This window comes from Lagenorhynchus albirostris, chromosome 3 (assembly GCF_949774975.1).
Source record: "Lagenorhynchus albirostris chromosome 3, mLagAlb1.1, whole genome shotgun sequence".
In the NCBI taxonomy this organism is placed as follows: Eukaryota; Metazoa; Chordata; class Mammalia; order Artiodactyla; family Delphinidae; genus Lagenorhynchus; species Lagenorhynchus albirostris.
The window spans coordinates 72429515-72444373 of NC_083097.1; the positions used below are offsets into that span (position 1 = coordinate 72429515).

General features: G+C 36.8%; 1 protein-coding gene across 1 annotated transcript in view; it reads left to right on the forward strand.

Annotated features, from left to right (window-relative positions):
• ADGRV1 (adhesion G protein-coupled receptor V1) overlaps positions 1-14859 on the forward strand; it is a 564972-nt gene that overhangs the window by 158602 nt on the left and 391511 nt on the right. Inside the window, exons 47-54 of the mRNA XM_060146321.1 lie at positions 522-646; positions 3314-3471; positions 3562-3708; positions 4043-4150; positions 7221-7485; positions 8233-8355; positions 14060-14282; positions 14615-14819. Of these exons, the coding sequence (XP_060002304.1) occupies positions 522-646; positions 3314-3471; positions 3562-3708; positions 4043-4150; positions 7221-7485; positions 8233-8355; positions 14060-14282; positions 14615-14819 (1354 nt within the window). The remainder of the gene's footprint in view (positions 1-521; positions 647-3313; positions 3472-3561; positions 3709-4042; positions 4151-7220; positions 7486-8232; positions 8356-14059; positions 14283-14614; positions 14820-14859) is intronic.

The window sequence follows — 14859 nt, forward strand, 5'->3', positions numbered from 1 at the left end:
ACTCTTCAAACATATATTAACATGATTTTAGTTAAAAAATTCCCTCTGGAAATTGACAAATATTTGTTTTTTTTTATATCTTAGAAATATTCTAATAGATCTAGTTTTATTAATATGTCAAGAATTTCCTGATTCATTTTTTCTCTGTAAAATGTTTTTAGTTTATGTGAGAGGAAACTTAAGAATGACAAAGCTTTATTTATTTTAGAATATGTAGGGTGAAGTTACTGAAGTTACTGACCCTCAGTATTTTCTTACTATCATAAGTATCAGATAATAGTGCTTTTTAAATGTCTTCATAAATGAATATTTTTGAGCTCTAGAGTCTAGCCTTTCTCCTGTATAAAATTTTTGAGCTCTAGAGTCTAGCCTTTCTCCTGTATAAAATTTGTGGATGGATGTCACCTTGACTTGCGTAAATTTAAAAGTGTGTTAAATATATACTAGCAATGTGATGTAGGTATTTAACGTGTAGAAATTACATGCTTTTTCTGCTTTCTGCAACTGTTTGTTTCTTTTAGAGCCACCTCTATAGACACTGAAGAAGCCAACAGGACTGTATATTTAAATGTGTCACGTACTAATGGCATTGATTTAGCTGTGAGTGTGGAGTGGGAGACAGTTTCTGAAACAGCCTTTGGCATGAGTACGTTTAGTTTCTTATAAAAACAAAATTCTATAACCAAGAAAGATTGCATGCATAAGATTTACATTTTCCCCCATGAATTGTATCTTACAGATCTGTTGAAAATGGAGAACAGATATCTAATTCTTTTACTGCATTCACAGATATTTATTGAATGCCTGTCCTGTGACAGGCATGGTACTGAACTCATGGAACTTAGAATTTAGGGGGAGACAGAAATAAATAAGTAAAAATCAATGTGTAGTTTGAGTATAATAAATGTTTTAAAGGTGAAGTTCTAAGTGTTGTGAGAACATCAAGGAATGCCTCCGAGGGGAATCATTGTTTGAACTAAGACTTAATGATGAGTAGGGATTATGCAAAGACTTGAGTTGGAGGAACATAGAAGAGAAAGCGGGAAGCTATCAAGGCAGAAGTCTAGAGCGTATAAGTGAAGAACTGAAGAGTGGGCACTGGGTTTAGAAATAAGGGGGAGTGCTGAGTTTGGAGAGCTAGATAAGACTAGATCATTCAAGAACTTGAAGAATATATCACGTACATTAGTCTTTATCTTAGGGTTATGGAAAGTCTCTGAGTGGTCTAGGCATGAGGGAGGGTTCCCATGTATAGATGTGGGGTGGTCTGATCACATTTGCACTTTGAAGGTATCATTCTTGGTGCCAGGTAAAGAATGGATTGGCACAGGAGAAATTAGAGGATGAAGGGAGACAAACAAAAGGGCAACAGATGATGGTAGCTTGGACTGGGTGATGGACTGGATGTGAAGAAGGTACCTGAAATGACTCTTATGTTTCTAGTTTCTGCAGTTGGGAGATTCATGTCGTTCAGTAAGAAAGGGAGTGCCTAATGAAAACAAGGTGTTACTTTGGTGAGGGGAGTAAAATATTTGAATTTGAGTTAACTTTTTAGAAGGTATTTCTCTAGACTCAAAAGAAGATCTCTGCTGGAGAGATAAATTTGGGAGCCTTTAGCAGGCATATTGTTTTTAAAGTCATGGAAGTTGACGTAAAAACCTGGAAAGCGAGGATGAAGATAGAGAGGGAAGAGGACTCAGACTGAGTCAAATTGAATGACCAGGGAGAGGAGAAGGGGACTTCAGAGACCTGGTGAGAAACCCAGGGGAATGCAGGATTGCAGGCAGCAGTGAAAGAGCGTTTTAAAAAGAAAGGAGTGGTAAATCGTGTCAATTGCTGGTGAGAAGTCCAGTAAGATGAGAACTGAAAAAATACTCATTGTCATCAGCAATGTAGAAGACATAAAATCACAAGAGCTATTTGTATAGAGGGATGTGGACCGAATAACATTTTGAGTGGAAGTGAGAGAATGCAGGCCTCAAATATGTACAACTAGTTCAAAAAGTTTGGCTGAGAAGGGTAGGATCTAGTAAGAGTAGTGATGGGGTGTAGGAGTCAGGGTTTTTCTTTATTTGTGTAATTTGAAGAGACCTAAGCATGTGTAAATGCTGATGGAAAAGGCCTGGTAAGTAGAGAAGGACTGAATATTTAGAAGAGAAGGGATAATTAATAGTGGGACAATGGCCTGGAAGCCAGGAAGAGATGGGATCTAAAAAAGAAAGATTATGTTTTCTAATTCAGAGTTATCTCATTATAGTTTGGGCTCTGCGTATGTTTTGTGGACGTGCTTGTGGGAGTATGTGTTGGAGGTTCTTAAATGTCAGCAAGCATTGTTTATTCTTCATTCACCATCTTCTGGAATTACGGTAGGGCAGGATTTGACCATGTGGTCGACTTAAGTGCAAAACATTCAGACTCTTAATGCAAAAGCTGTAGTGTGCCTTTAAAAGGTGGCAAAGCAGGAATCTAAAATATTGGATTTCTAGGAAAGGATATTACCAATGGATAGTACATAAAAGACACTGACATTATGACTTCATCAACTGGTAATCTAAAAATGATCAATAATTTACAAGGAGCCTAGGTTTCAACTTTGACATTTGTTCTTGGTGCATCACGTTCACACCATTAACTAAAGTTTAAAAAGAACTAACTTTCTATGGGAAACTGTCATGATAATAGGACACACAAGGTGTTTTAAAGGTATTCTTCATTAAGCAGGAAGTTTTTGTTTCTGTCTTTGTTTAGTTGTAGCACAGAATTTTAGGACATGTACCTGTTATAGCAGGCTGATAAAACTTGATAGCTACTTGTAGTAGGTGAATCTGTTTTGGCATTCTTAAAATATACAACATGTAAAGTTAGAAATCATTGGATGGGGATAGCTTCAAATTAATAGTGTAAGTTTTAAAAACCTATCATTTAGCATGTTTCCATAAAAGGTGTTTATTATTTCTAAATTTCTCTGTTATATTTTCATCATCTTTATGAAAGCTGATAAAAATCATACTGAACATATTTCCTTTTAAAGTATAAATTCAGTATTTATTTATAAATATACCCTGGAAAAGTCTTTGTGGGTTTAGAGCACAGTGTTAACAATTTTTCTTGTCTTTGGGTATTGATATTTTTAGTTACTATCTATTTTGAAGTTCTCTAGTTTGTCTCTTCTCTTTCTCATACACATACACTTACCATGGAAGCATTTTCGCTTCTAGTAACAAACTCACTAGTTTCACTATTTAAACAATAAACAGAATAGATAAAGTTTGAGAGGATTTTACAGAAGCAAATCACGATTTATGTTTTTCAGGGGGAATGGATGTTAAGTTTTCTATATTTCAAAGTTTTTTGGATGCATCGGCTTCTGGCTGGTGTTTCTTTACTTTGGAAGATTCAGTATATGGTATAATGTTAAGAAAATTGTCTTCTACTGTTTACCGATGGCAAGGGATTTTTGTTCCACTTGAGGTAAACATCACTTATTTTATGGTACACAAACTATAATGTACATATAGATTTTGGATGCCCTGTGAATTACTGTTATTCCTTGTTTCCTAGGATTTACATATAGAAAATCCTAAAACTTGTGAGGCCTTTAATATGGGTCTTTCCCCCTACATTGTGATTACTCATGAAGAAAGAAATGAAGAAAAGCCTTCTGTTAACAGTGTGTATACATTCACATCTGGATTCAAATTATTCCTGGTAAAAAAACACTTCACTTTTTTTTGGTAGATTGCTTTATTTAAAAGAAAAATCAGATTCTTGAGATTGAGCTAAATAGAAGATAGTGTATGTTCTATGTTAATGTGATAAGGGGTTTTTGGCAAATTGATACACATTTTAGCAAGGTGTCTTAATCCAGGGGTATTTTGGTCTTTCTTGAAATGACATCTGGATGTGCATACCTGGGGATCAGAATGATTTTTCAAGTTTTGAACTTCAAATATTTACTCAGACTATTAACTGTAATTCAGAGCTTTTCTTAGTTAAATTTTCCTTTAAATTTTTTATTCTCACTGTTCTGTCTTCCTTGCAGGTACAAACAATCACTATTTCAGAAAGTTCTCAAGTAAGATATTTTACTTCAGACAGTCAAGATTATGTAATTGTTGCAAGTCAAAGGGATTATTCTGAATTAACTCAGGTTTGATTCTTTTAAAATGAATTTTTTTAATGCCATAATTGAAACACATCAGAGATGTAGTCTGTAGGTTTAGTATAAAAGAAAACCATAATTTGATTATGGTAACGTAGTAAAAAGAATATAGATATTGATTAGTCATAGCTAATTTTTAAATGATAGAGTTTTGAATATTATATTGTCTTCAAGAACCAGAGCAAGTATAATAATAAGCATGAACATTTAATTAGATTTTAATTGCATTGGAAAACTTGGAGAAAAATCACACAACTGGATAGATGGTATCACTAAAAATTCATGATTAACATTGCCAGATGGACACACAACGTCACTCCAGAAATCCCGTATTTCTCTAGTAAACTATATCACAGTGTCTTAATAATATTTATTTGATAATTTTCGTCACTCCTCAGATTCCCATACCTGCTTCTCATCTCTTCACTTTCAGCTCATGACTTTGTTGAAATGAAAGCTACCAGAAAGATTACTCATCTTCCCAACAGCAAATTCAGAAACTGTCTTGAAAACCAGTCTTATTCCTGCCTCCTGTTACAATGGCAGAAGTGTTTCTTCTATAAAAGACAGGCGCCTAACATAGGCTCCCCTCTTGCCTTTATAAGGGTCAGTTATTCCCTCTAGTGCCACCGTAACTAGCATCTCTCTCTCTCTGTAGGATTATTACAGTCAGCATAAATGCAGGATTTCCAAGCTTAAAAAGTGATTTCTCTTCTGATCTTATCCCCCTTTTCTTCCTGCTTCATTTCTTTTATCCCCTCTATATTGAGACCTTGAAAGAATTTTCTGCTTGCTTTGCAAACTTCTTCATGGTCACCAGTGACAGCTGGGTTGCAAATACAGTGGGTGTTTTTTTCTGTCATTATTTTGCATTGCTTCCCATCTGCACTTGACAGTCACCTCATCCTCAAATTTAAACCATCTCTTCTCTTGATTTTTGAACTACCACACAGATTTTCATTCTTTCTTTCTGTGTCTCCTTCTCAGTCTCCAATGCCCCTTCCTTCTCCCTTTTCTGAACTTAGATATCTTGAAGTTTTTCAGGTTCAGTTTTGGTTCACATTTCTTTTTTCTTTCTCTTCACTCACTCTGAGTACTTTTATCAGTCCTATGGCTTTAAATATCAACTATAGGCTGTCTTCCAAATTTATCAGTAGCCTTTCCTGTGTACTCTAGATTTTGTGTCTAACTGCCTCTTGGCATGTACACATAAATATGTTCTAGGTATCTAAGATTTAACATATCTCAAATTAAACTGTAGATTTTCTCTATGAAACTTGTTTCAAGTGTTTGCTTTCATCTCGGGAAATAGTAACCTCATAAATGCAGTTGCTTGAGATAGAGTGCTGGGTTGTATCTTTTTTAAAAAATATTTATTTATTTATGTTTGGCTGCATTGAGTCTTTGTTGCTGCGCGCGGGCTTTCTCTAGTTGAGGTGAGCCAGGGCTACTCTTTGTTGCGGTACACGGGCTTCTCATTGCAGGAGCTTCTCTTGTTGCGGAGCACAGGCTATGGGCGTGCAGGCTTCAGTAGTTGCAGCACGCGCACTCAGTAGTTGTGGCTCGCGGGCTCTAGGGCACAGGCTCAGTAGTTGTGGCGCACGGGCTTAGTTGCTCCACGGCATGTGGGATCTTCCCGGACTAGGGATCGAACCCATGTCCCCTGTATTGGCAGGAGGATTCTTAACCACTGTGCCACCAGGGAAGTCCATAACTTTCTTGATTTCTGCTGATTATTCATTCCCATCTAATTTATTATTAAGTGTTTTTGATTATATCTCCTGATACTATTTTGAGTACAGATGTTTCTTTCCATCTCTGCTTCTTCTTCCCTAATCTAGGTCCCCATCACTTCTCACCGTGCTAGTAGAATAGTCTCCTAGCTGGTCTCCAAAATTCTCTGATCTCCTCAGATCCATGTTTCAAGTAGCTGGAGTAGTCTTTTAAAAATATTAATTCATGTTGCTCCTCATTTTGAAATTATTCAATGATTTCCAATTATGTTTGGAATAACTTCTAAATTATTTAATATGGACTGTAAATAAGGTAACCATATGTCCTTATTTGCCCACCACAGTGCTGGGTTGTGCCTGTTGTCCTACAATGATTAGGACTGTCTCTTTCACTCTCTAAAGCATCCCTGTGTTAAATTATATGGGCACCTTAACAAAAGGTACCTCTCCAGTATTATCTTCATTCCCCCAGTGCTGTCAACTGCATTCTAGCTGCACCAGTCTTCATTCAGGTTATGACAAACTTTTTCTGCATTAGAAACTTTGTCATGTCATTCTTTCTAATTTTATTTCTTAGGACATTCATAATTCTCTATCATACCTTCCTAATTGTTGAGTACTTGTCTCAGTTTAGTAGTCATACATTTATTTAATGATTGATGTATTTATTGTTTGCCTTTCCCTAGTAGTTAATAAGATCCATAAAGGAAGAAGTGATTCTGTCCCTTACTTCTTGCATAATGCTTGGCTTATATAAGATTCCCAGTTTTTACTGAATAAATATAATTCTTTGTGAAATTGACCGGATGGCGTAAGAAATCAGGTAGATTCAGGGTTTTCTTTCAGTTTAAAATACATGAACACTCACCTGAAACCTTGTATGCAGTGCCACCTTCAGGACTAAAAAGTTTAGGTGTTTTTCTTTATATTCTATTGCTTGAGCAGTGGGTAATGATAATACAGCATTAGAAAGTTTCTTATCTCACTCTGAATTTTTCATATTTAAATAAATTTTCTCCTATTTTTGGCTTCCCCTTCTCTTGCTGTCACCCACCCCTGCCCAGATGTATATTTGAAATTGATTTATTTTCAAATAACTTCTCTTTCATTCTCTGTGTGTGTACTCAGGCACACACACATACACACACAGATAAAAAGAGGGAGAGAGCAATGAGAGAGGATCAGTTTTGATATTTTCTCATTTATGAAAGTATCTTCCTAACTAAGTTAAGGGGTCTAGGAGAGTAAACATGTGATATTGGCTAAATTCTCACAAGTGCTGAATTCCTAGTCATGAGTGTTTTGTGTCTGAACATTCCCTGCAGGTCTTCAGATGGAACGGAGGAAGCTTTGTGTTGCATCAGACACTCCGTGTCCGAGGTGTGCTGAGCATGGCCTCATTCACCAGAGGAGGTGCTATGTTCTTAGCCATTTCGCAGGCTAATGTCAGGTCAAACTCCCTTTTACTCAGGTGGTCTGGAAATGAGTTTATTAACTTTCAAGAAGTTCCCATCAGTGGAACAACACAAGTTGAAGCCTTGACTTCAGGCGATGATATTTACTTAATTTTTGCCAAAACTGTTTTTCCAGGTAAGACGATTTAGTGTTTGCAATGCATACATAGCTGTTATCGAAATTATCTTCCATTCATTTTATGTTCATATGAAAATGCTCTTGTAATAATTTTTTAGCTAATCCATAGTGTGTTTCTTGATGGATCTAAGTATTGATTGTCAGCTAACAGATGGATATTGGGAAAAAAGAAAAACATTTTAAGTGTTATGTCCATAACCTGTGGGTGTTCTAAACCACTACTTTAAAGATATTAAAATAAAATTGGGGATGGGTGGGTAAAGTAGAAAGAATTTTGAAGATTTTACACCCAAGGTACAAACAGGTAACTTTTTATATGGCTGTACTTGGGATGCCATGGATAATCTGCAGTGGTAATAAATAGTGCCAAGCAACATTCACTAAGACCATTTAAAAATGTTCTCTGAATACAAATATGCTTTTTTCTGCTTAGTAGGACTTTCATAGGTAAAATTTCAACATTCCTGAAAAATAAAACATTTGTTACTATTCTTTTTTTTGATATCAGATCATGATTAATGGTTAAACCATGTATCAATATATACTTCATGTGGTAAATGCAAGAAGACTTTTAAAGTGTTTCCTAGTAAATTGTATTTTTGTTAAATTGAATGAATTCTGAGAAATGTCCTAAATTTGTTTCTTTAATTAAGTTTAATATTTTTATTATAGTTTTATTGTGTAATTTTGTCATTTTATTGGTAACTTTTGCCTTCAGATTTGCCTTTTATTCTGTTATTGTAGGAGATCAGAATTCAATTGAAATTTTCATCTGGGAGGGAGGACAGTCTTCTTTCAGATATTTTCAATCCCTGGATTTTGCTACTGTTAATAAGATCCACTTCTTCACACCAGCCTCAGGAATAGGTAAGGGCATTTAAAAAAAAAAATTATTTATTTATTTTTGGTTGCATTGGGTCTTTGTTGCTGTGCACAGGCTTTCTCTAGTTGCGGTGAGTGGGGGCTACTCTTCGTTGCGATGTGCAGGCTTCTCATTGCGGTGGCTTCTCTTGTTGTGGGGCACAGGTTCTAGGCATGCGGGCTTTAGTAGTTGTGGCTCGTGGGCTCTAGAGCGCAGGCTCGGTAGTTGTGGCGCACGGGCTTAGTGGCTCCGCGGCATGTGGGATCTTCCCGGACCAGGGCTCGACCCCGTGTTCCCTGCATTGGCAGGCAGATTCTTAACCTCTGCGCCACCAGGGAAGCCCTCATACGTTTTAATTTTAAAAACAAAACCTTTTGTAAGAAGAGTTTTCATTGCTTTTTTGTTTTTGCAGATCTCTTTAATGTCTGGTTTAATAGTTCGATTCTCATGTTTGCATCTGTAATTCACCCTTTTTCAATAATAGTCATCTGGCCTCTGGAAGATCCCACTGTGCACTCATGAGAGAAGGAGAGTGAAGTAGACAAACAGCATCTTAGTATTATTAGGGAAACAGTTTTGACCTCACAGAACCTCTTGGAGGGTCTCAAGGACTCTTAAAGGTCCTTGGACTCACTCTGAGCATTACTGAGGTAGAGAAATCCTTGAAGGCATTTCAAAGGCAGGTGATGATCCAAGGCATGTTTTTCAACTCCACCTAGCTTCAGTGTGTAGAACATGCTGGGTGCAGTTTGCAGCTGTCTGGGCAAGAGCAATGGAGAAGGCTTTGTGTGTGGTTAGAGGTGAGGGACTGAAATCAGGAGGACATTAGTAAGAGGACATGTTGATGCATGGGGGTAGTTCAATTCACAAAAGTTAAAAATCTACAGAGGAAGTGCTGTTGAGAAGAGTAGAGGATTTTGCACAAATACAGGAATCTATTCTTGGGTTTTTCTCTCAGGTGCCGCACTGCTGCTTTCTCTATCAGGTGTTATATACTTTAGTCACCTTCAGTCATCTCAACTGCTGACCAGGACTCAGAGGTTATTTACCTCATTTTTCATAGTAGATTGTTTATCTCATTGTACTTTGCTTCCATGTGTCCTACTCCCCCCTCCTTAGCCCTGCGTCCTCCCAGATGTGCATGCCACGTGCTCCCCTCACTCTGGACTCTTACATCATTTTCCAGCCTCCACCCCAAGTTTACTCTGCTGACAGTCCTGTGTCTGTCTCTGCTCTGCTCTGCTCATCCTCTTCTTAAATAACTTCCCTTTACATTGTTAGCCTCTGACAGGCCATATAAACCTGTGATGTTACCCTGTGATTTCCAACTCTGTGACTTTCTTATCATTCACTCAACAATTGATTTACTGAATAAATTATGTATCCTTCATCATGTATTTGTTTAGCTTTTGTTTACTTGTCCTTTAATTTTATGCCTTTATCATTTTTACTTTCCTTATACCTCAGGTTTTCAAGTGGACTAACTATATCTACTTGAGTCACTTATTATGATTCAAAATAGTTGCTTAATGAATGTTTTTAAGGATGAAGAGTGCTGCCTGAATGGGCCATTAATTGAAGTTATAGAATTCTCTTTAAAGGCTTAAAAAATAGAATAGGCACTCTTTCTAAAAGAATTTGTGAAAAATTCTGCCAAAGGCTTGTTCCCTTTATTTCTTTTGTTTCTGTGACTTGAGGATGTAGAAATATGAAAAGATTATAGGTAATTATTTAGAATGGCTTATTATAGATCCCCTGAAAGCTGAAATTATGCATTAAATAATATTCAAGGACTTTCTTATTTTGAATGTGTCAAATATTTTATTAAATGTATTAGATTAGAGCCGTGACTGTGAGGCTTACATATTTATTCTGGTTAATGGCTTGACAGAGATTATTGGGTAGTGACTGAATTCTTTAAATGGCAGAGGAAGAATGAATATGACAGAGACTGCCAAGACATATAAACCTAGCTTCCCCTTCTCCCTTTTCTCCTTCATTATTTAATAGATATTTCTTAGTGCCAGTTATGTGCCCAGCACAGTGGTAGACCCCAAGGAAAAAAGGGTAAGCAAAATCAGGTATAGCCCTTGCCCTGAAGAAGTTTAACATCTAATAGGGAAGAAGGCCATTATATATAATCACACAAGTAAGTTTTTAGGTACAAACAGATAACTACTATGAAAGAATAAAGTACTTGCATAACACGAAATGGAGCGGAGATGAATGACCTGGTCTGAGGGATGCCCAGAAAGCTTTCTTAAGGAGGAAACATTTAATTGTGGACTATAGGATGAGTAGGAGTTAATGAGGCAAAGACTTGAGCATGAGGCAGCCTCTAGGCACAAGGAGCTGCAGGGGTAAAGAGGTCAGAGTGTGGCAAAGGACCAGGAAGAGGCCAGTGTGGCAGTGAGGGGAGAGTGGTCCAGGGTAAAACTGAAGATGTAATCAGATAGGCCAGATAGGGACTTAAAGGGCTATTATCTTTATCCTGTAAGTATTAGGGTGCCTTTTATGAGAACATAATGAGGAGATGGAAAATAGAAGGGTTCAGAGAGAGAAAGAGAGAGGGAGACAGACACAGAAACAGATATTGTGTGTGAGAGTGAGTGAGTGTTTATATGTGTGTGTGTGTGTGTGTGTGTTTTAAAAATGGAATGTAGGGCTTCCCTGGTGGCACAGTGGTTGAGAGTCTGCCTGCCAATGCAGGGGACACGGGTTCGTGCCCCAGTCCGGGAAGATCCCACATGCCGCGGAGCGGCTGGGCCTGTGAGCCATGGCCGCTGAGCCTGCGCGTCCGGAGCCTGTGCTCCGCAACGGGAGAGGCCACAGCAGTGGGAGGCCCGCGTACCGCAAAGAAAAAAAAAAAAAGGAATGTTGACTGCCAATAGGAGAAAAGCTTAGAGGCTGGTAAGAGAAAATGTCTGTAGTCAAGCTGGAGGCTCTTAGCACAGTTCAGGCTGAAGATCTCGAATGCTGGAGCTTGGAAAGTGGTCGGTGATACAGGTGCAAAATCAGAGAAGTAGATTAATTCAGAAGCTGTCTCTCAAGTAAAATCCTGGGAGTTGATGATAGATTGCATATGGGGGTAGGTAAGAGTGAATATCAAGGATGAGCCCTAATTTCTACAACTAATGGATGAGTGGTAGTCCCTTAACTATTATGGTGATCACGGGGAGGAAACCAGGCTTTTGGGGGCAGAGATAATGAGTTTTGTTGGGGTAATTTGAAATGCCTTTGAGTCTTGATATTTAGATACCAATAAGTGTTACTGGTTGGAGCTTAGAAGAGAAGCCTAGACCACAGCTACACATTTTATACGTACAGAGGGTCATTTTACTACAGACAGAGGTGAAATTGTCTAGAAAGAGACTGTGTAGTATGTATGAGAGAAGGGGGCCTTGAACCAAGTTTTGCTGAATTCCACTTTTTAAAGAGAATATATGATAAAGGAGTCAGGAAAGATGGAAATCTATAGCTAATACATGCTGAATGTTTATTATGTCCAAGGTCCTATTCTAGTCCTTTACTTTATCTCATTTAATCCTCAAAGCTCTGTATGCTGCTGGAAAAATTCACCCCTCCCTCCCTAGTCCCTGAGCACTCTCAGTTTCCTCAAAACGATTACCTTTGGAAATCATGGCCTTTGGAGATTATTTGTATTCATTCATCACTCTCTTCATCCCTGTTTGATCATCCTAAGAAGACCAGGCCCCCTGGGGATAAAGAGACTGTCTTCCCCATGTGGTCTATGCATGCTGTAGACCATATGAGCCCTAACTTCCAGACCAGATGCTCAACTCGCACCTCCCCCAACTCCCCTTCCGTGATGCCCTGTGTATTGTATCTCAAACGTTTGTCAGAATCTTCCCTTCATCTCAGTGCTCTGGAGCTCAGCACTCACCTGAGGACACTGCTTCTCATGCAGCCCTCTCTGGCTGCTCTGTCTCTTACTGGTTCCTTTTATATTCCCAGATCTCTAAATGTTAGGAATGCTTGCTCTTGCATTTTAGTCATGGAACTTTCCTTTGTCTGCACTCACTTTTTAAATAATATTATCCAATTTCCTTCCTTTGGGATATTGTTTCTTTTCTTTTCTTTTTTTTTTAAATAGTTGTGCTGTATGGAAGAGAATTCTGTAATCAGTACTAGTTAAAAATCCTGTTCCCCAGAGTAGATAGAGATTTAGGGAGGTTTTTTTTTTCCCCTTATAAATTCCCTGTCTCATATTATCTTGAACAAATATGAATGTCTGTTTTCTGAGAAAGTACTCTCTGCATACATATATGTAGATTTGAGCCCCTACAGGTCCTGCTCTGAATGTCTGATTATCTATTTGCTGCCTTGTCATTCCGATCAGATTGCGAGGAATTGAATAGGGTATATCTCTAAGGGTTAAGGGTTAAATAATCAGTGATGTTCAGAACACTTTAGTTTATGATTTTGGTTAGACTATAGCATCACTTAAACTTGAGAGATGTGATTCGTCTGAGGAATTTGCTCTTTACTGAATGTATATAACTTTATAAAACTTGGTGAAAAATGTTTGATCAGTTTTAAAATGAAAGTTTATTAATAACAATCTTTTTTGATCTTTATTATGTAATATTTACTAAACTGAAATAGTACTTAAATTAATTACCATAAGTAAACATTATCAATAGTTTTTGATATTTAAGAGTAAGGATATGGGATTTTCCATTTCAGCCTATTGGCTAAAATTTTAGAAGAGTCTCATGGTTTCTGGTTCTACATGTTATTTTAATGCCCAGTAAAACTTATTTGATATCTTCAGATTCCAATGTGTGTTTCCAAGTACTGGAATTTGTACGTTTCTCCATGATTTCCTACTTTTCTTCCCAGTTTTAAGTCTGAAGATTGCTTAATGGTATACACAGAGTAGTAAGCCCCCTTCCCCTCCTAATTTCTGCAGATATAAATATATGCATATATAAATATATGCTTTCCTACTAACATGTCAGAAAGCATTGGCAGAATATACTCTAAGATCATAAATTTGTTAATATCCTTTGGACACCTTTAAGAATTTATCAGGTGGAAATAAATAAAATGATGAATGCTGTCTCTAATTAATATTCACAAGTTAAATAGAATACAACAATAAACGTCCAATGTAGGGGAATAATTAAATATATTTAAAAAATCAACTGTAGATTAGTATCTGTATATTAAAATTATAAATCTGAATGCTGTATAGCAAAATATAAAGCTATATATATGTATAAAATGTATACTATAAATATAGCATTAAGCTTTTTAATTAAGATTTTTTGTATTTAGACTGTGTCGATTATGAATTCATATGAATGGTGACTGGAAAGGAAAATATAAAAATGAAACATTTAGTGGTGGGATTATGAGTCTTTTTCACTTTAAAAATATCCTACCATGCTATCCAATAAATAAATATTAAGATGAATACAAAAGAGTTCAAAATTCATTTCGGTTTTATCATCCAGTGATTTTTTTTTTTTATCAAGTGGATTGTGGGTACACTGTCAGGCTGACTTGTACCTTCCACAGTATTTAAAAATTATTATTTATATCTAGTTATTTCAGAAATTGAATCATATTTATTTACTGCAGCAATCAAAATGGAACTTTGAGAGGTGGGAGGGTTTTGCTGTGGGGAGCTGGTGAGGTGACATTCACTTTTCATTCTTGCTGCCTTTTCTTTCCTTCCTCTAGTCCACATACTTCTTGTTGGCCAAGCTGTGTCTGCTCTTTACTGCTGGAATTCAGAGCTGAATCAATTCTCTTTTATTCTGGAAGCACCATCTGCTCATGATGCAGCCTCTGTTACAGTAAAGTCCCTTAATTCAAGCAAGCATTTAATTGCTCTTGCGGGACCCATCCACTCACACACATATGAACTGGCCTATGTCTCGAGCCAGTCTGACTTCATTCCTAGGTAGGTTCAACATTTTATGCTGAATGTCTTTGTCTCACCATAATTTTATATGGTACCTAACTTCTGAGTCTTTATCTAGTGATGGAAGCATATACAAAATACAAGAACTATTAATAAGCCAGAAGTTCAGTTATTATCCATATTTCTAATATCTATTCTACCAAGTTAATTAGTGATATATGAACATTTTGGATTAAAATTTTACTTACGAAATGTGATTTCTGCAAACTTTTAATAGTAATCAGTATTATGAGAATTTTATGATTAATCTACCATTTATATGTCTTTAATTTGTTGTAGTTGACTTATTTTATATATACTTCTTATGCTAGTTCAGGTGAATTGATATTTGAACCTGGAGATAAAGAAGCTATAATAGCGGTAAATATCCTTGATGATACAGTTCCAGAGGAAGATGAATACTTCAGAGTTCAGCTTAAAAATCCCAAAGGAGGAGCAGAGATTGGTATTAATGGTTATGTAAAAATAACTATTCTGTCTAATGATGATGCCTATGGAGTGGTTGGATTTGCTCAGGTAAAGATTCCACACTTTGACATCAAATGATTTATTCATT